Here is a 20,979-nt window from a genome sequence, read left to right on the forward strand (position 1 = left end):
AAAATTGGTGATATGGGCATCTGAGAGGGGAAGGGAAACTGGAGTCCTCTATACATTTTCGTATTATTTTTACAACCATCCTTTGTAAGTTTGAAATGATTTCAAATTGAAAAGTTAAAAAACAAACACTGGGACTTTCTCCTTGCTCTCCCTTGGATCATCTTCTCTGGGGGAAGCCAGCTGCCATGTAAGAACACTCAGCTGTCCTATGGAGCTGTCCACCTGGAGAGGAACAGAAGCTCCGTCAACCGCTATGGGAATGAGCCCTGCAGCCCCAGGTTAGCCTTCAACTGACTGCAGGTCTGGCCAACATTTTGACTGCAACATCATGAGGCCCTGAGCCAGACCCACCAAGCCAAGTCACTCCCAAATTCCTGACCCACAAAATCCGTAATATAATAAATGCTTGTTTTCTAAAAAAAAAAAAAAAAATCTGGCCCTGATGGTTGTATGTGAAAGGGGAAAGTATATTTTTAATTGTAAATTTAAATTTCTTTACTGAAATTAATTTTATATATTAAGAATTTCAATATAGTCCTGAATTTGTACTATTTATATTTCTCTATAAAACAGCCAATTGCCTCTTCTCATATCATTTTCAAATGTATTGGCACAAAATTGCTCATAAATGTTACTTAATTTCTTACATACTTATAGCTGTCTCCATTTACACATTTTAAAAAACATTTGTGCCTCCTCTCGTTTTCCTTAAAACATCTTTCCATAGGCTCATTTTTTATTACTCTTCAAAGAACCACATTTTATTTTCATTGAGCCTTTCTACTATTTCTTTGTTTTCTGTTATTAATTTCTATTCTTAGCATTACCATTTTCCTTCTGCTTTCTTTGGGTTGCTCATGTTAAATCTTTAGGTCACTCATTTTCGATCTTGCCTTTTCACATTTGTACATTAAATTTAGCCTAAGAATTTAAATCCTCAATATAACGTTAGCTGCAATCAAATGGATTTGATATGTGATATTATTATTATTTTGGTTTCTGCAGTTTAATTTCCATGGTCATTTCTTCTTTGAACCATGATTATTTTAAAATATCTTTAAATTTCAAAACATGACAATGTTTTATCTCTTAATTTCTAATGACAGTGCATTATGGGTTGCATATTGATTTATCTGCTAGTGCTGAAACTTGCTTCATGGACTAGTATTTAGGCAATTTTCACAAAGTTTATATGTACTTTAAAAATGTATACAGTATAAATATTAGCTGCAGCCTTCTGAAAATGTGAATCAGCTCAAATTTGTTATTTTATTCTAATCTTCCATATCTTTCCAACAGTATCTCTGCTTGAAACATTACCAACAAGAGTTTGCTAAAATAGTAAATTTAACAAGTTATCATTGTAAACGTCTATTTTTTCTTTATATATCTTGAAATTATCAAGTTCACACAAATTCATAATATTTTCCTCTTCCTAGAAACATTTAAGTCTTCCAAATGAATTATCTCATTCTTAGCGAAGGAATTTATCTATGACGATGCATCTACCTTAGCCTAGTTTTTCTTAAAACTTTAGTATTCGTGTACCAGCTTTTTATTGCTGCCACTTCTCCCATCCTCATGTTCCATTCTCCTTGTACTGGAATGTTTTAGACAAATCTTGTTTGCTTTCTTCTTAAAAAACAATTGCATCCTGAAGTCATCATATTTTCTCTGGTGGGTTTTGTCTGTTTACATTTTCCCCTTTATTAGAGAATTTGTGAATTTATACAAACATCATGATGAAACACTGGATTCCCACATACCACTCCATCACTGCCACCTTGACTGGAACAGAACATTTGTTACAATTGATGATAGAGGGTTATTTTTTTTTGCACTGGCAGGCACAGGTAATCAAACCCGGGTCTCAAAACTGCCTGCTGAGCCACTGTGGCCCATACGATAGCTCATTTTGAAAATTCTACTATCAATAAAAGTCCGTGGTTGGAGTGCCAAGATGGTGACTTAGCGAGATGTGGGATTTAATTCGGCCTCCAGAACAGCTACTAAATAGGCAGGAACAGTATAGAACAACTGCTGAGGCCATGTCAGTGACCGGACACACTGCGTACCCCCACTCTGAACGAGCTGGACCAGCTGCAAGCACCCCCCCCCAACCGTGAATTCCCCAAGCTGCGGAGGCCAGCACTCTCCAGCACAAGCTGCTTCCCAGAGGTGGAAGAGTCTCTACCAGCAGCAGGGGCTAAGAGCAACTAAGTTTCAATTGTGGAATTAATTTACAAACTCTGACTACTAAAAATAGGCCCAAGCTCAGCTGAACCTGGTAAATGCTGAGGTTGCTGAATTTTGCCCTGGCTCCGAGGGGGCAGGGCTGACAGAAAAAGAAAAAGAAAAAAAGAAACAGGTTTTTTGGATCAGATAGCACATAATTGTTGAAAGGGTCTGGGCCCTGAAGGAAAGGTCGGGGCACATAGGATCTGAGGTACACAAAGTAACATACCAACTTATGCTCTTGATTGGCAAACCTGAGTAACAGGGGTCCTGCTCTGAGAAGGATTTTTCTCTTTCTTTCTGTGGCTGTGATTCTACAAAGGCCTGACTGCCTTTGGATACAGCCGCAGGGCTTCTCAGGCTGCAACTGCCCCAAATATAGGCAGAAACAAGCGTGTTTGAGACCTCCTCTGGAGCCTGTGCTTTCCTGAGGAGAGGGGTCGTGCCCAGCTCAGGTGGATTTTCTTCCTAAGGAATTCAGACCCCAGGGTTTGGAACACTGAAGCGATGAAAGTCAGCATACAACCTCTCCTTCATCTCCACCACACCCCCAGCAGGGAGAGTTGCCAAAGTTAAAGTTACCACATCATGTTACAGTGGTGGGAACTACAGGCAGACAAGCCCCACACACTGGGCAGGACAGGAAAAACACAGAGTCCAGAGACTACATAGGAAAGTCTTTCAGACTGCTGGGTCTCACCCTCAGGGAAAACTGACGCAGGTGACCCTTTCCACCTGACAGGAGACCAGTTTGTTCTGGGAAACTTTGGCTACGGTCTATAATACTTAAGTAGACCCTCCTAAGTGTGAGGGGGAAAAGGTTCATACAGACAGGGCAAGAAACGAGAAAATGAGAACTGAAAAATTCTGCTCTGTTAAACAAGACCTAAGCTAGTGGTGCAGAATAAGGTGAACTGAATGTCAAAGAATAGATAGACAACAAAGTCATCCATCAATAAAATCCGAGCTAAACAAAGTGAAAACAATCTCCAGAATAAACTAATTAAGGTAGTTAAATGCCTAGATGCAAGTAAAATACAGGGAATCACACTAGGAAAACTGAAGACATGGCCCAGTCAGAGGAACAAACTAACAATTCAAATGATACAGGAGCTGAAACAAGTAATTCAGAATGTTCAAACAAACATGGAAAACCTCACCAAAAATCAAATCAACAAACTGAAGGAGGATATAAAGAAGGCAAGGAGTGAACAAAAAGAAGAAATTCAAAGTCTGAAAAGACAAATCACAACATTTATGGGAATGAAAGGCCCAGCAGAAGAGCTGAAAAAAAAAAATGGAAACCTAAATGTCAGTTTTCAAGAGGGAGAAGATAGGATTAGCGAACTGGAGGATGGGACATCTGAAATCCAAAACACAAAAGAAAATATAGGGAAAATATAAGCAGGAACTCAGGGAGCTGAATATCATGAAGCACATGAATATACATGTTGTCGGTGTCCTAGAAGGAGAAGAGAAGGGAAAAAGAGGAGAAAAACTAATGCAGGAAATTATCATTGAAAATTTCCCAATTCTTATGAAAGGCTTAAAATTACAGATCCCAGAACGGCAGCGTACCGCAAATAGAACAGATCCAAATAGACGTACTCCAAGACACTTACTAATCAGAATGTCAGATGTCAAAGAGAAAGAGAGAATCTCGAAGGCAGCAAGAGAAAAGCAATCCATCACATACAAGGTAAGTCCAATAAGACTATGCATAGATTTCTCAGCAGAAACCATGGAGGTGAGAAGACAGTGGTATGATATATTTAAATTACTAAAAGAGAAAAATTACCAACCAAGAATTCTATATCCAACAAAACTGTCCTTCAAAAATGAGGAGAAATTAAAACCTTTTCAGGCAAAAAATCACTGAGAGAATTTGTGACCTAGAGACCAACTCTGCAAGAAATACAGAAGAGAACACTGCAGGCAGATACGAAAAGACAGGAGAGAGGGGTGTGGAGAAGAGCGTAGAAATGAAGACTATCAGTAAAGGTAAAAGAAAAAAAATTAGATACGACATATAAAAATCCAAAAGGCAAAACGGTAGAAGAAAGTACAACCTGTACACTAATAACACTAAATGTTAATGGATTAAACTCCCCAATCAAAAGACACAACCTGGCAGAATGGATTAAACAACAGGACCCATATATCTGCTGTCTACAAGAAACACATCTTAGACCCAAGGATGAACACAGGTTGAAAGTGAAAGGTTGGCAAAAGATATTTCATGCAAATAAAAATCAGCAAATAGTAGGCGTAGCCATACTAATATCCAACAAATTAGACTTCAAATGTAAAACAGTTAAAAGAGACAAAGAAGGACACTATGTATTAATAAAAGGAACAACTCAACAAGAAGACATAACAATCATAAATATTAATGCACTGAGCCAGAATGCTCCAAAATACATGAGGCAAATACTGAAAAGAGAAATAGACACATCTGCCATAATAGTTGGAGACTTCAATTCCCTACTCTCATCAAAGGACAGAAAATCTAGACAGAGAATCAATACAGAAACAGAATTTGAATAATACAATAAATAGGCTAGACTTAACAGACATTTATAGAACATTACATCCCACAATAGGAGGATACACCTTTTTCTCAAGTGGTCATGGATCATTCTCAAGGATAGACCATATGCTGGATCACAAAGCAAGTCTCAATAAATTTGAAAAGATTGAAATCATGCAAAACAGTTTCTCAGATCATAAAGGAATGAAGCTGGAAATCAATAACAGGCAGAGTGTCAGAAAATTCAAATATGTGGAGGCTCAACAACACACTCTTAAACAACCAGTGGGTCAAGGAAAAATTACAAGAGAATGAGTAAATATCTTGAGGCAAATGAAAATGAAAACATATCAAAATTTATGGGATGCAGCAAAGGTAGTGATAAGAAGGAAATTTATTGCCCTAAATGCCTGTATCAAAAAAGGACAAAAATCAAGGAATTAACTAACTGTCCAGTTGGAAAAACTAGAGAAAGAACAGCAACTAACCTAAGAGTAAGCAAAAGGAAAGAAATAATGAGGATTAGAGCAGAAATAAATGAAACTGAGAGCACGAAAACAAGTGAGAAAATCAACAAAACAAGAAGCTGATTCTATGAGAAAAATCAATCAGACTGACCCTTAGCGAGGTTCACAAAAAGAAGACAGAGGATGCAAATAAATAAAATCAGAAATGGAAGAGGAGACATAACCACTGACACCACAGAAATAATGGAAGTAATCAGAGGATACTATGAGCAACTTTATGCTAATAAATACAACAATGTAGATGAAATAGACAACTTCCTAGACAGGCATGAACAACCAACATTGATCCGAGAATAAATAGACGACCTCAACAAAACAATCACAAGTGAAGAAACTGATTTAGCCATTAAGAAGCTCCCAAAAAAGAAAAGTCCAGGACCAGATGGATTCGCATGTGACTTCTATCAAACATCCCAGAAAGAATTAGTACCAGTTCCTCTCAAACTCTTCAAACTCTTCAAAAAATTGAAGAGGAGGGAAAGCTACCTAACTCATTTTACAAAGCCAACAACACCTTCATACCAAAGTCAGACAAAGATATCACACACAAAAAAAATTACAGATCAAGCTCTCTAATGAAAATAGATGCAAAATCCTCAACAAAATTCTAGCAAATCAAATTCAGCAGCACCTTAAAAGAATTATACACCATGACCAAGTAGGATTCATCCCAGCCATGCAAGGATGATTCAACATAAGAAAATCAATTAATATAATACATCATATCAACAAATCAAAGAGAAAAAACACATGATCATCTCGATTGACGCAGAAAAGGCATTTGACAAAATTCAACACCCTTTTCTTTTGAAAACACTTCAAAGGATAGGAATAGAAGGAACTTCCTCAACATAATAAAGGGAATATATGAAAAACCCACAGCTAGCATCATCCTCAATGAGGAAAAACTGAAAACTTTCCCCTTAAGATCAGAAACAAGACAAGGATGTTCATTGTCACCACTGTTATTCAACACTGTGTTAGAAGTTCTAGCCAGAGCAATTAGACAAGAAAAAGAAATACCAGGCTTCAAAATTGGAAAGGAAGAAGTAAAACCTCACTGTTTGCAGATGATATGATACTGTATGTTAAAAACCCCTAAAAATCCACAGCAGAATTACCAGAGCTTATAAATGAGTACAGGAAAGTGGCAGGATACAAGAGCAACACTGAAAAATCTGTAGCGTTTCTATACACTAGTAATGGACAAAATGAGAGGGAAATCAAGAAAAAAATTCCATTTACAATTGCAACCAAAAGAATAAAATATTTAGGAACAAATTTAACTAAAGAGACAAATACCTATATAAAGAAAACTACAAGAAACTGTTAAAAGAAATCATAGAAGATCTAATATATCAGATAAAGGTCTAGTATCCAGAACATATAAAGAGATTGTTCAACTCAACAACAAAAAGACAGCCAACCCAATTACAAAGTGGGCAAAAGACTTGAACAGACACTTCTCAGAAGAGGAAATGCAAATGGCCAAAAGGCACATGAAAAGATGCTCAATTTCCCTGGCTATTAGAGAAATGCAAATCAAAGCCACAAGGAGATATCATCTCACATCCACCAGAATGGCCATTCTCAACAAAATGTAAAATGACAATTACTGCAGAGGATGCGGAGAAAGAGGCACACATTCACTGTTGGTGGGAATGTCAAATGGCACAATTGCTATGGAAGGCAGTTTGGTGGTTCTTCAGGAAGGTAAATATAGAATTACGATATGACACAGCAATACCACTGTTAAGTATCTACTCAGAGGACATGAGGGCAAGGACACAAACAGACATTTGCATACCAATGTTTATAGCAGCATTATTTACAATTGCGCAGAGATGGAAACAGCCCAAATGTCCATCAACGGATAAGTGGCTAAACAAGCTGCGGTAAAGACATATGATGGAGTATTATGGAGCTGTAAGACAGAATAAAGTTATGAAGTATGTAACAACATGGATGGACCTTAAGGACATTATGCTGAGTGAGATTAGTCAGAAACAAAAGGACAAAAACTTTATGGTCTCACTGATATGAACTGACATTAGTGAATAAACATGGAGAATTTCATGGGTAACAGAGACCATCAGGAGATAGAAACAGGATAAGATACTGGGTAATTTGAGCTGAAGGGACACAGATTGTGCAACAGGAGTGATTGTAAAAACTCAGAAATGGATAGCACAATACTACCTAACTGTAATACAATTACGTTAAAGCACTGAATGAAGCTGAATGTGAGAATGATAGAGTGAGGAGGACTGAGGGCCCAAATGAATCAGAAAGAAAGACAGAAGATAAAGACTGAAATGCTATAATCTAGGAGTGCCTAGAATGTATAATGATAGTGACTAAATGTACATGTTTTAAAAATGTTTTTGCAGGAGGAAGAACAAAGGATTGTCATTACTGTAGGATGCTGAAAATAAACAGTAATATTTTAAAATTTTAACTTATGTGTGAGACTAAAGCAAAAATGTTTATTTGGTACAAAATTTATATTTTGACTAGTGCAGCTCCTAACATAACTTGTGTAGACAGCTTAATTGAACACCATAAGTATGTGGAACCTTGAGTAGGGTATGAGATTTTGTTGGCTCATCCAGAGTGATGCCCCAATAAATCCCAGAGTGATTTGAACAGTGAATAAAAAAATATTTGCAAAGTCCCCTTCGGGGCATGGTGAGAAAGGGAGAAAATTCAACTTCCCCAAGTTGAATTCTTGATATTCTCACAAGCAGTGTGGACAACCAAAGCTATAGGCTGAGCCCCCAGTCTTGGGGTTTGTTCGTATGAAACTTAGCCCCATAAAGGACAGGTCAAGCCTACTTAAAATTAGGCCTAAGAGTCACCCCCAAGAGAACCTCTTTTGTTGCTCAGATGTGGCCTCTCTCTCCAGCCAACACAACAAGCAAACTCACAACCCTTCCCGTCTACATGGGACATGACTCCCAAGGGTGTGGACCGTCCTGCCAACGTGGGACAGAAATCCTGGAATCAGTTGAGACTCAGCATAAAGGGACTGAGAAAACCCCCAGAATGAGCTGAGATTCAGCATCAGGGGATTGAGAAAACCTTCTCAACCAAAAGGGGGGAAGACTGAAATGAGACAAAATAAGTGTCAATGGCTGAGAGATTCCAAACAGAGTCGAGAGATTATCCTTGAGGTTATTCTTACGCATTAAAAAGATATCAACTTGTTAGTCAAGATGTAGTGGAGAGGCTGGAGCGAACTGCCTGAAAATGTGGAGCTGTGTTCCAGTAGCCATGTTTCTTGAAGATGATTGTATAATGACATAGCTTTCATAATGTGTCTGTGTGATTGTGAAAACTTTGTGTCTGATGCTCCTTTTATCCACCTTATCAACAGATGAGTAAAACATATGGAATAAAGATGAATAATGGGGGGAATAATTGTTAAAATAAATTTAGAGTGAAATGTTGGTGATCGGTGAGGGGGAGGGGTGGGGGGTATGGTATATGTGAATTTTTTTCTGTTTTCTTTTTATTTCTTTTTCTGAATAGATGCAAATGTTCCATGAAAAAAAAATTTAATTGATGCAATGGATAACCCAGGGAAATGGTTTCACACTCACTATGTGAGAGAAACAACTGGAGAATTTATCAATATACAAAGACTACCGGCCCTGATCAAAATGGCCCAGAGTGAGACACTAGATGGTTCAATTCCCTTCAGGAGTTTGAACAACGAGCAAGAACTAGAAGAAACATCATTCTAGAATGCATTAACGGACTACAGAAACAGGGGAAGGACCATATGAAAAAAAAAAAAAGGCTACTTAATAGCAGGAGGATCATCCTTGTAAAGCCTGTTTGTATTTAGATATTTTTTTAAAATACGACAATAAGTTAGCTAAGATATGCATTTTAGGAGGTTAAGATTTTCATGTGTTAATTGTAAAATTATTTGTATCTCATATTTTCCTGAAATCAGGAAAACGTTTAGTAACATAGGTTATTACTTCAGCAAAGGTGGTATTTGGAATAACTTTCAACTTAATATTTTAAGAACATTCACAGTTTGACAGTTGATTACACGGTATTTAAGTCAGCGTTTAATATTTAGAATTTAAGAAACTCTGTATCTGAATTTGTAGATTTTTTCCTTTCTGCCTTAATTTTAAATTGCTTTATCAAACTTGCTGTGCAAACACAGGTTTTACAATGATTATCTGAATACCTTATTTAAATATGCCTATGGTTACACTAAATAAGATATCTATTTTTGCTGGTCCTAAGTGTATTGTTTCTTTACTTAAATAGAACTCTTTAGGAAAAAAAAAAGGGCAGTAGAATGGGCTGGTCCATCACCCACTCTGTACCTCCTCAGCACAGAGCTGGTCAACTACCCAGTGCGAAACCATTCAGTACCACAGGAGCAGAGTAATCCTCTGCACATTCTGGGGGCATATATGTCTGGCCTAACCTGTTTGGTGGTGGCCTAGATAACTTGCTGTTCACTACCCTGTGTGTAGGTTGCTCACTGAGCTCTCCTATGGAACATTATGGGATTTATTGCTCAGAGGTGATCTCTCTCTTTGTAAGCCCAACCCTGAAAGGAAAATCATTACCCTCCCCACTATGTGGAACATGACATCCAGAGGTGAAAGTCTACCTGGCAATGTGGGACATGGCACCCAAGGATTACCCTGGCCCTGGCATCATGGGATCAACAACACCTTCCTGACCAAAAGGGGGAAAACAATTGTAACAAATAAGAACACCAATTCTGCTCACACTTTTCAAAAAAACTGAGGAAAAAAGAATACTCTCTACCTCATTTTATGGAGCTATCATCACTCTAATACTAAAACCAGGTAAAGATGTTATAAGAAAGAAAAACTAGAAGCCAGTCTCCCTAATAAATATAGATGTAAAAGTTCTCAACAAAATACTGGCAAATAAAATCCAATGATACATTGAAAGAATTATACACCACAACCAAGTGGGGTTTAAACCAGGAATGTAAGGGTAGTTCAACACAAGAAAATCAATTAATGTAATATAGTACAAGGGAAAAATTACATGATCATTTCAATTGATGTTGAAGAAGCATTCAAAAATTTCAACATCCTTTTCTGATAAAAACACTTCAAAAAGTAGGAATCAAAGGTAAATACCTCAATATGATAGAGAGCATATATGAGAAACCCATAGCCAGCATCATACTCAATGGTGAGACTGAAAGCCTTTCCCCGAAAATCAGGAATGAGACAAGGATGCACTCCATCACACTATTATTCAACATTGACTAGAAGTTTAATCAGGCAGGAAAAAGAAATAAATCGGAAAGGAAGAAAAAAAAGCTTTTCATTAATTGCAGATGACATGATCCCATACTTAGAAAATTCTGGAAATCTATGACAAAGCTACTTGAGCTAATAAACAAATTCAGCAAGGTGGCAGGATATAAGATTAATGTGCAAAAATCATTAACGCTTCTATACACAAGGAATGACCTGACACATTAATTACGGAAAAAAATCCCATTCAAATTAGCAACCAAAAGAATCAAGTATCTAGGAATGAACTTGACTACGGGTGTTAAAGGACCTGTCCATGGAAAACTATATAACATTGCTAAAATAAATCAAATCTAAATAAATGGAAAGACATTTCCTGCTCATGGACAGGAAGGTTAAATGTTAAGATGTCATTTCTACCCAAACTGATCTACAGATTCAATGCAGTACCAATCAAAATTCCAACAGCCTACATTGAAGGCTTGGAAAAGCTAGTTACCAAATTCATTTGGGAGGGAAAGAGACCTCAAATAGCTAAAAAAAATATACTAAAAAAGAAGGAAGTGGGAAATTAACACTTCGTGATTTCAAAGCTTATTTTAAAGCTACAGTGCTCAAAACAGCATGGTACTGGCACAAAGACAGAAGTACTGCCCAATTAAACTGAACCAAGTGCACAAAAATAGAACACCAAATCTATGGTCAACTGATCTTTGACAAGGCCCCCAAATCCACTGAACTGAGACAAAATAGTCTTTTCAATAAATGGGGAAGGGAGAACCGAATATCAATAGTCAAAAGAATGAAAGAGACTGAATCAATATATTGATATTCATTTTGGTCTCCAGTGTCTTGGACAGCTAGAAGAAAAAGGAAAAATCATGTAAAAATAACCCATACTAAGCTTTAAAATCTGTTGTATAACTACTTGTTAAAATATACTTGGAAATTATTGTTTTTTTTTGTATATATGCTATTTTTCACAATTAAAAAAAGTTAAAAAAAAAAAACAAAAAAAAAACTGGGTATTGTCTAAAGATCCCTGTAGACTGGGAGAGTGATCAGAAGAGGAGTTATAACAGAGAAAACAGGATTTAACAAACAAGTATGACTGTGGAATCACAATATTAATACTACTTCTAATCACCAGTGTTTTGGAGACCTAGAAGGAAAAATGAGTTAGTGGAACGGTAGCACATGACAAGGTCTGGGATCTGTTCTGTAATTACTCGAAGTATGCTTTGAAAATCTGTTTTTTCTTCCTTTTCCTTGTATATATGCTATATTTTACAATAAAAACATTAAAAGGAAAAAAGGTCATTTGGTACAAAATTTCTATTTTGACTACTACATCTCCTAACATAACTTATATGGACAGTTTAATTGAACACCATAAGTACATGGAACCTTCAGCAGGGCATGACATTTTGTAGGTTTGTACAGAGTGATGCCCTGATAAATCCCAGTGTGATTTGAACAGTGAATAATAAAGGTTCACTGCAAAGTCCCCTTCGGGGCATGGTGAGAGAGGTGGAAAGTTCAACTTCACCAAGTTGAATTCTTGATATTCTCACAAGCAGTGTGGACAACCAAAGCTATAGACTGAGCCCCCAGTCTTGGGGTCTGTTCATATGAAACTTAACTCCACAAAGGATAGGTCAAGCCTACTTAAAATTAGGACTAACAGTCACCCCCAAGAGAACCTCTTCTGTTGCTCAGATTGAGAGAGGTTGACCTCTCTCCAGTCAACCCAACAAGCAAACTCACCACCCTTCCCCTGTCTACATGGGACATGACTCCCAGGGGTATGGACCTTCCTGGCAACATGGGACAGAAATCCTAGAATGAGCTGAGACTCAGGATCAAGGGATTGAGAAAACCTTCTCAACCAAAAGGGGGAAGAGTGAAATGAGACAAAATAAAGTGTCAATGGCTGAGAGATTCCAAACAAAGTTGAGAGGTTATCCTGGAAGTTATTCTTATGTATTAAATAGATATCATCTTGTTAGTCAAGATGTAATGGAGAGACTGGAGGGAACTGTCTGAAAATGTAGAGCTGTGTTCCAGTAGCCATGTTTCTTGAAGATGATTGTATAATGATATAGCCTTCACAATGTGACTGTGTGACTGTAGAAAACATTGTATCTGATGCTTTTATCTACCTTGTCAACAGACATGTAGAACAAATGGAATAAAAATAAACAATAGGGGGAACAATTGTTAAAATAAATTTAGTTTGAAATGCTAGTGATCAACGAAAGGAAGGGGTAAGGGTATGGCACGTATAAATTTTTTTCTGTTTTCTTTTTCTTTTTCTGAATAGATGCAAATGTTCCAAGAAATGTTCATGATGATGAATATGCCACTATGTGATGATATTGTGAGTTACTGATTACATATGTAGAACAGAATGATGGAACATTAAGAATGTTTGAGTTTGTTGGGTGTTTTTTGGTATTAAAAAAAAAAAAATTTAAAGGCTGACCCAAATGTCCATCAAATGATGACTGCATAAATACAATCTGATATATCCACGCAGTGAAATATTATTCTGCCATAAGAAGGAATGAAGAACCGTTTCATGCTACAACCAGGATAAACCTTAAAAAGATCACACTGAGTAAAAGAAGTCAGACACAAAGGGCCACATATTGTATGATTCCATTTATATGAAACACCCAGAAAAATCAAACCTATAGGCACAGAAAGTAGAATAGCAAAGGCTTAGGGCTGGGCAGGTGGGATGGTAGTGGTGGTGGAAACAAAGAATGATTACTAATGCTTATAAATGTGGAATGACTACATTTATTATTAAATTATTCTGAAATTAGATCATGGTGATGGTTATACAACTCTAAATATAATAAAAACACAAAATTGTATACTCTAAATGGATAAATTGTATGGTGTGTGTCTTATGTCTCAATAAAATGATTAAAAAATTAAAAAGTAAAAAAAAAGTCACCCCCAGAGAACCTCTTTTGTTTCTCAGATGTGGCCTATCTCTCAGCCAACAGGGCAAGCAAACTCACTGCCCTCCCCATCTCTACATGAACATGACTCCCAGTTGTGAAAACCTCCCTGGCAATGTGGGTCAGAAATCCTAGAATGAGCTGGGACTCAGCATCAAGGGACTGAGAAAACCTTCTCAACCGAAAGGAGGAAGAGAGAAATGAGACAAAATAAATTGTCAGTGGCTGAGAGATTTCAGAGTCAAGAGGTTATCCTTGAGGTTATTCTTATGCATTATACAGATATCCACTTTTTTAGCTTAAGGTGCACTAGAGAGGCTACCCTGAAACTGTAGAGCTATGCTCCAGTAGCCACATTTCTTATAAGATGATTGTATAATGATATAGCTTTTGCAAAGTGACTGTGAAAACCTTGCTCTGATGCTCCTTTTATCTACAGTATGACAGATGAGTAAAAAATATGGATTAAAAATAAATAATGGGGAACAAATGTTAAATTGGGTAGAGGGAAACACTAGTGGTCAATGAGAGGGAGGGGTAAGGGGTATGGCATATATGAGTTTTTCTCTTTTTTCTTTTTATTTCTTTTTCTGGAGTGATGTAAATGTTCTGAGAAATGACCATGGTGATGAATATACAACTATGTGATATTGTGAGCCACTGATTGCACCCCAAGTACAGAATGTTCATACGTTAAGAATGCTTGTGTTTGTATGCTGATTGGCTTTATGAAACATTAAAACAAAAAAAACTGACAAATTGATCTACAGATTCAATGCAATACCAATCAAAATTCCAACAACCTATTTTGAAGACTTGGCAATTGCTCGTTATTAAGTTCATTTGGAAGGAAAGAAACCTCAAATAACTAAATATATTCTAAAAAAAAAAAAGCAAAATGGAAGGATTAACACTTCCCGACTTCAAAGCTTACTACAAAGTCACATTCATCACAACAGGATGGTATTGGCACAAAGGTAGAAATATTGATGAATGGAACAAATAAAAACTGTGAAACCTGATCACCAAATTTACGGTCAGTTGATCTCTGACAAGGCTCCCAAATCCACCCAACTAGGACAGAATAGTCTCTTCAATAAATGGGGCTGGGAGAAATACATAGCCATAGCCAAAGGAATAAAGGAAGACCCCTCTCTCACTTCCTATACAAAAATCAACTCAAAGTAGATCAAAGACCTAAATATAAGAGCCAGTACTATAAAACTCCTGGAAGAAAACACAGGGAAACATCTTCAAGACCTAGTAATAGGAGGTAGTTTCCTAAACTTTATATCCAAAGCACAAGCAACAAAAGCAAAAATAGATAAATGGGAGCCTCTAAGAATTAAAAGTTTCTGTACCTTAAAAGATTTTGTCAAAAAGGTGGAGAGGCAGCAAACTCAGTGGGAAAAAATATTTGAAAACCATAGATAAGATAAAGGTTTGACATCCTGTGTACATAAAGAAATTATACCACTCAACAACAAAAGAATAAACAACCCAATTACAAAATGCACAAAAGATATGAACAGACATTTTTCTGAAGAGCAAATACAAATGGCTTAGAAGTACATGAAGAATTGCTCATCTTCTTTAGCTATAAGGGAAATGCAAATTAAAACCACAATGAGATATCATCTCATGCTGTAAGATGGCAACCATTAAACAAAAAGCAAACTACAAATGTTGGAAAGGATGTGGAGAAATTGGAATATTTATTCACTGCTGGTGGGACTGTATAATGGTATAGTTGCAATGGAAGACAGTTTGGCGATTCCTCAGAAAACTAAACATTGAGTTACCCTATGACTTGGCAATACCTCTATTCGGTATATACCCAGAAGAGCTGAAAGCTGTGAGGTTTGCACACTGATGTTCATAGCGGCACTATTCACAATTGCTAAAAGAAGGAAGCAACTCAAACGCCCATTAACAGACAAGTGGACAGATAAAATGTGGTATATACATATGATGGAATATTATGCAGCAAAAAGACGAAATGAGGTCCTCAGGTATCATGACATCTATGAACCTCAAGGACATAATCCTCAGTGAAATAAGCCAGACATAAAAAGACACTGTATGATCTCGCTATTAGGACTCTGGTAAAAATGACAATATCAAGGCTCAAGAGAGTTGAATGAGTTGCTCTGAGTAACAGCCAGCTCCCAGAGAGAAAGGCAATGCAACTTCCTCTGATATTTTGCTCTAGTATGATCTGGATGAAGATTTTGGGGACAGACAGGGAATGTGGTGCTTTCCTACCCACATTACCCTCCCTCCTCCCCTCATCTCTCCCTCCCCTCTTCCTTTTCCTTTCCTCTTTTTCTTTCTCTATCTCCCTTTCTCTATTTCTTTTTCTTTTTTCCTTCCTTCCCTAAAAAGAAATCATATCAAATTAAAACAAAAAAAAGTTCATTGCTCCCATTTCTATTCTCCCTCAGCATTTTCTGCAAAAATCTACTATTACTTTTTTACCTTTGTAATCACTGATCTACAGAACTGTCTTCCCCTGTGAGTAAAATCTTTATCATAATCTGTAAATCCCCACAATAAATATTCAATGTTTATTAAATATATAAAAATGTTATGTACATTTTACCTCAAGATAATTTTTCCTGGGATTCTATAAACTATTTTCTATGAAAAATGTTTATCTATATTCTAAGAATTCTCATGTCTGTTTTTACCTTGATTTTTCAAGGGAACCAGAGAGTCACTGGAAGCAAATGGCACCTAATCTAGTTTTATTCTCATAAAATACTCCAAATATCAAAGTAAGGAATATGTCCCTGTAAGGTTCAACATCTGCAATAGCAATAGAAGTAACAGCAGGTTGACAGGATAATTAAATCTCGGAGTTAAAAAGCCTTAATGGAAAAAAAAGGACTCTAATTTTATTTCCTAAACAAGTCTACTTGGTTTAATTTATGTTTATTTAAAACACAGATATGCATAGTCTAAATTTTGAAAGATTCCTCTCACTTTTTATCAAAATGACCAATAAATCAGAAAAATCCTTTTACAAAGATAAATACCATACAGAGTAAAAGGCCTTTAAGTGCATATTATCAATTTAACAGTGAGTGGTTCTCATCAAGGATGGAAGGTAGGATGGTATGAGGAGACAAGGGGTTGGGAGGTGTGCCAGTATGAAAGAATTACGTACCCTAGGAAAGCCATATTTTAATCCTGATCCATTTGTGGAGTACTGTACAACAGTACTGTAGGTTGGAAACTTGATTAAATTATCTCCACGGAGATGCGGCGTGCCCAATTGTGGGTATTAACCTTTGATTAGAGGGAGATGTGACTCCACCCATTCCAGGTGGGTCTTGATTAGTTTACTGGAATCCTTTAAAAGAGAAAACATTTTGGAGAAAGGTACAGAGCCAAGAGAGCTACAAGTACTATAAGAGCCCATACAACCAGAGACCTTTGAAAATGAAGAAGGAAACTGCACCCAAGGGAGCTTCATGAAACAAGAAGCCTGGAGAGAAAGCTGGTAGATGTTCATCATGTGTATTTCCAGTTCAGAGACAAACCGTGAACTTCATTGACCTTCATTTGGACATTTTTATAGACTTGTTTTCCAATTAGGACATTTTCATGGCCTTAAAACTGTAAACTTGCAACTTAATAAATTCCCTTTTTTAACAGCCTTTCCGTTTCTGGTATATCACATTCTGGCAGCTAGCAAATTAGAACATGGGGTGAGAAACAAAACTATTTTTCAAATGTTTGTTAAAATCTGATTTTTTTTTAAATGTTATGTATTACATTAGCAAGCAGAAAAACATAATGGAAAATGAAAAAAGCCATATTCCATGTTACGCCACTTAAGAAAAAAGTTTAATTATGAAATTATTTTAATATATTATTCTTACCAGATTTAAGACCCGAAATTTTGAAGATGGCACTTGGTTTCCCATTCGTGACAAATCCTAGGAGCTGCCATACTGGCATTCCATTTGAATCGGGATAGGAAAAGTAGACAGATCCTCCCATTCCCTCAGGAAATGGGATAGTTCCCAGCATAAAAACCACAACATGGTTAATATTTTCATAATCAGGCAAGTCAAAAACAAATTTATCCTCTGCCACTTGCTGTGCAGCTGTTTGCACCTAGAAAAATAAGAAACTAATCTTAGTTCAATAGTTTGATAAGTTTCTATCTTCTAATTATACACTGTTACCAAGTTTAGTCAAAATCCATAAAGTTGGGTTAATCTGATACTCTAAATATGGAATTAATAAATACAACAGTTATTTTTAAGAGAATCCAAAAAAATGCATTTAACCTTAAAATTACTCAGTGCATGTAATAGTTTAAAATATAAGTACCTTGAAAAGATTTTACTTACGTAAATAACTATTGCTTCAGAATGTTGTAAATATGAAAGACCATTCAAAACACTACAACACCAAAGCCTTATACTATAGTTTGAAGGTAAAGAACCCCAAATGATTAATATAGGTAAGCAATCCAAAAGTAATTATATAAAATGTAAAAATTCTACCTTGAATTTATTATGTGGGAACTTGTAAAAACCTCCCCTTGACTCATTTCATAATCTAATTATCTGTTCTAGAATACAATGTCAGTTTACAAAGTGAGATCTTGTCCTATTTTGAAGTTTGAAAAATTATGGGAAACATTCCTTTTTCATATTTTTAAAAATAATTGATAATTACTGTTTAATCTTTAGTGAAAGTATTAATTTTCAGAGTACTCAAGATGGGTAAGTTGTCAAGAATTTACCTTACCTAAGTTTTTTTTCATAGTTTTTAATTGCTGTTGCTGATTAACTCACCAAAACACCAAATCTGAATTACTGCCAGTGTTTTTTAAGACAATAAATGTTCAACTTTTAATATCTAGAATGCAACTTCTCCTAATACTCACTGATTATTACTGAAATATTTATTTTTCCCTCTATAATATCCCTTCTATTACTACAAGAATACTTAAGAAAAATACTGCTATATAATTCTTTATTAGCGATAATGTAGTATCAAATGCCCCATATTAAATTCCAAGAGACCAAGGATGAGTACGGTTAAAGACAAGTTGATTCCCTCTTTTGAAGCTACCTGACCCAGTTTAAAACCCTCCTATTTAAATATAAAGAATATTACAAAGGAAGAACATAAATACATATCAAACTGCTTGTACTAGTACTGAATTCAATTCACCAGTTTGGGGGCATGAGATGACCTTAGAGGGTATGCAAAACTATGGTATTTATAAGTCTTGAAATAATTCTCTGTAAAATAAATATTTCTTAAGTTTTGACTTTATACAAGGCACTAGACATTCTATAAATTTTATTCTACAAATCTAATCTTTGACCTTATGAAAAAAGATGATCTCTTCTGTTCATGAAAGAATTTTCAAGGGAAGAAAAACTACATTCATAGATTAGATTAAAGTGAATTTTTCCAGTTAAGAGAATACTATAATTAAGTTTTGAGATGTCACCAGGTTTATTTGCCCTTCACTTTACCCTGTTCTAATACTCCAGAATTAAAGAACCAAACACACCAAAAACGTCTTGTCCTGACAGAACCTATACTGGACATCCCCTGCCATGGTTAGGTGTTGGGTAAATAGCCACAAGATATTGCTGTAACTAAAGCTTGTTCCTAATTAGTTGACAACATGAAAAATACATGGATTCCATTTAGTCTTTATTTCTTAAAAAAAAAAAAAAACTCCTTTAAAAACGTTTTTAATGTCATTATTTAATGACGCTCATTCAAGTCCCTCACTCATTCCAGGACTGTCCCTTCATTTTCCTTAACAGAGTAGGAGCAATACAAAATTACCTCACTAGTATTACTAATTACCACTGTCAAAACAAGGGGCCTCCCAGTCATTTAAGAAGCTTTCTGAGATTAGACCTCTTCAATTCATCTTTGCGACTGCTTAGAACTGTGCCCAGAACACAATACATTATCAAACGCTGATGAAAAACTTAACAATTCAACAAAGTGAAGAAAGCAGGGGTAAAAATAAAAGAAAAAGAAGTAAGAAAATGGATTTGGGGGTGGTTTCTAAGGTGGCAAGCAAAATTCATTCTCCAGATTATTACTGAACAATTCCAGGAGCTGATCTCAGTGAATTCTAATAATATGGCAAGGTTGTTTATTATCTATTTTAATCAGCAAGTAAACCCGCTGCACACAGCCTTCTGGGGCCGCCTCAGATATGGCTCACAGGTAAATTTCAGGCGCTTCTATCAGCCAAGTTCTAGTCACGTTAAGACATTTTAAAAACGGACCCAGACGATATCCGTTCCCAAGCATCTTAATCTTCGAAATACTGGATACTACAAACTAGATTCAAATCCCAAATTAAGCTCTAACTCATTATATGAGTATTTACACTGCCGAATGAGCGCAAGTCCAACTGCAAAATGGGAATGGGAATGAGTAACTCACGTGTTAGGAGGGTTAGGTTTGAGATGACAAACAAGCGTTGCATAAAAGGCTTAAATAACGAATAATTGACAAAAGGTGCCCTTAACCTTCAGCCTAGAACCTGGTACGTAATTCACACCAGATAAATGGCAACTAACGTTGTGACTACGATTCAAATGAATCTGAACAAAGCTAAGCAAAGGAGAGCACTCACTAATGCACTCTCCACCCTCACACACCGAAACAAAAAGTGGACGTGAACGGGTTTCCCCGCATCCCTCGAGCCGGAGGTCCTTCCTCTTCCCTTCCCCGAGTTTTCTCCTTAGAGTCTTGCCCCCTCCCTGCTGCCGTCCAGTCCCATCCTCACCAGCCTCCCAGCCACCAGACAGCCAAACATGGCGGCGGCGGCTCCGCTCAGAGGCAAGGGGACCCGAAGCCGGCGACGAGGAATCCTGGGGTTACCACCCTAATCGATCCCAACAATCTCGGAGAACTTGCGGGAGGACGCCTCCCCCAGCACTACATAGCTACTAGGCCACGAACAAGAACGCCTTCCGGCCCCGCGACCTCTAACCCTGCCTTCTTAACCAGCACGCCACTCCGGCGACGAGTACTTCCGGGTCTCCGCCCAGCCGCCCAGACTAAAAAAAATTTCTGGCCGGAGTGGGTACGAGACAAGTTCCTGCGGGCGTTGAACACGGTTGCCGCAAGGGGAGTTAGAAGGATTTGCGTGCTAGGGTTTGTAGCCAGTGTTTCTGTAGCTACGTGGTCCTGTTTGCACGTTTCTGTGCACGATTCTTAGAGGAAATTAACGTTTGTGTAAATTTTAGAGATTACTGGAGCGTTTTCATAATTATCATCTCCCTAGATCCTTACAACAAGCCTATGAGGTAAGTATTATTATCTCCATTTTATAAAAGAGAAAATTGAGGTCCAGCGTGAGTAGCTGCAATCGTTACATAGTCTGAATTCAGGTGCCGGTACAAATCCGCGTTTCTTTCTGCTACACCCTCTCTCAAAAG

General features: G+C 36.8%; 1 protein-coding gene across 2 annotated transcripts in view; it reads right to left on the reverse strand.

Annotated features, from left to right (window-relative positions):
* HIKESHI (heat shock protein nuclear import factor hikeshi) overlaps positions 1–20,290 on the reverse strand; it is an 86,541-nt gene extending 66,251 nt beyond the window's left edge. Inside the window, exons 1-2 of one of the 2 annotated variants that reach the window (XM_077113337.1) lie at positions 20,197–20,290; positions 17,422–17,659 (exon numbers count right to left, since the gene is read on the reverse strand). In XM_077113337.1, coding sequence (XP_076969452.1) covers positions 17,422–17,572 — 151 coding nt within the window. In that variant the 5' untranslated portion in view covers positions 17,573–17,659; positions 20,197–20,290. Of the gene's footprint in view, positions 1–17,421; positions 17,660–20,171 lie in introns of both variants that reach the window. The other variant, XM_077113338.1, reaches the window with a different exon arrangement.
* Positions 20,291–20,979: the final 689 nt, after the last annotated feature.

Source organism: Tamandua tetradactyla, chromosome 8 (genome assembly GCF_023851605.1).
Source record: "Tamandua tetradactyla isolate mTamTet1 chromosome 8, mTamTet1.pri, whole genome shotgun sequence".
NCBI classification, from domain to species: Eukaryota; Metazoa; Chordata; class Mammalia; order Pilosa; family Myrmecophagidae; genus Tamandua; species Tamandua tetradactyla.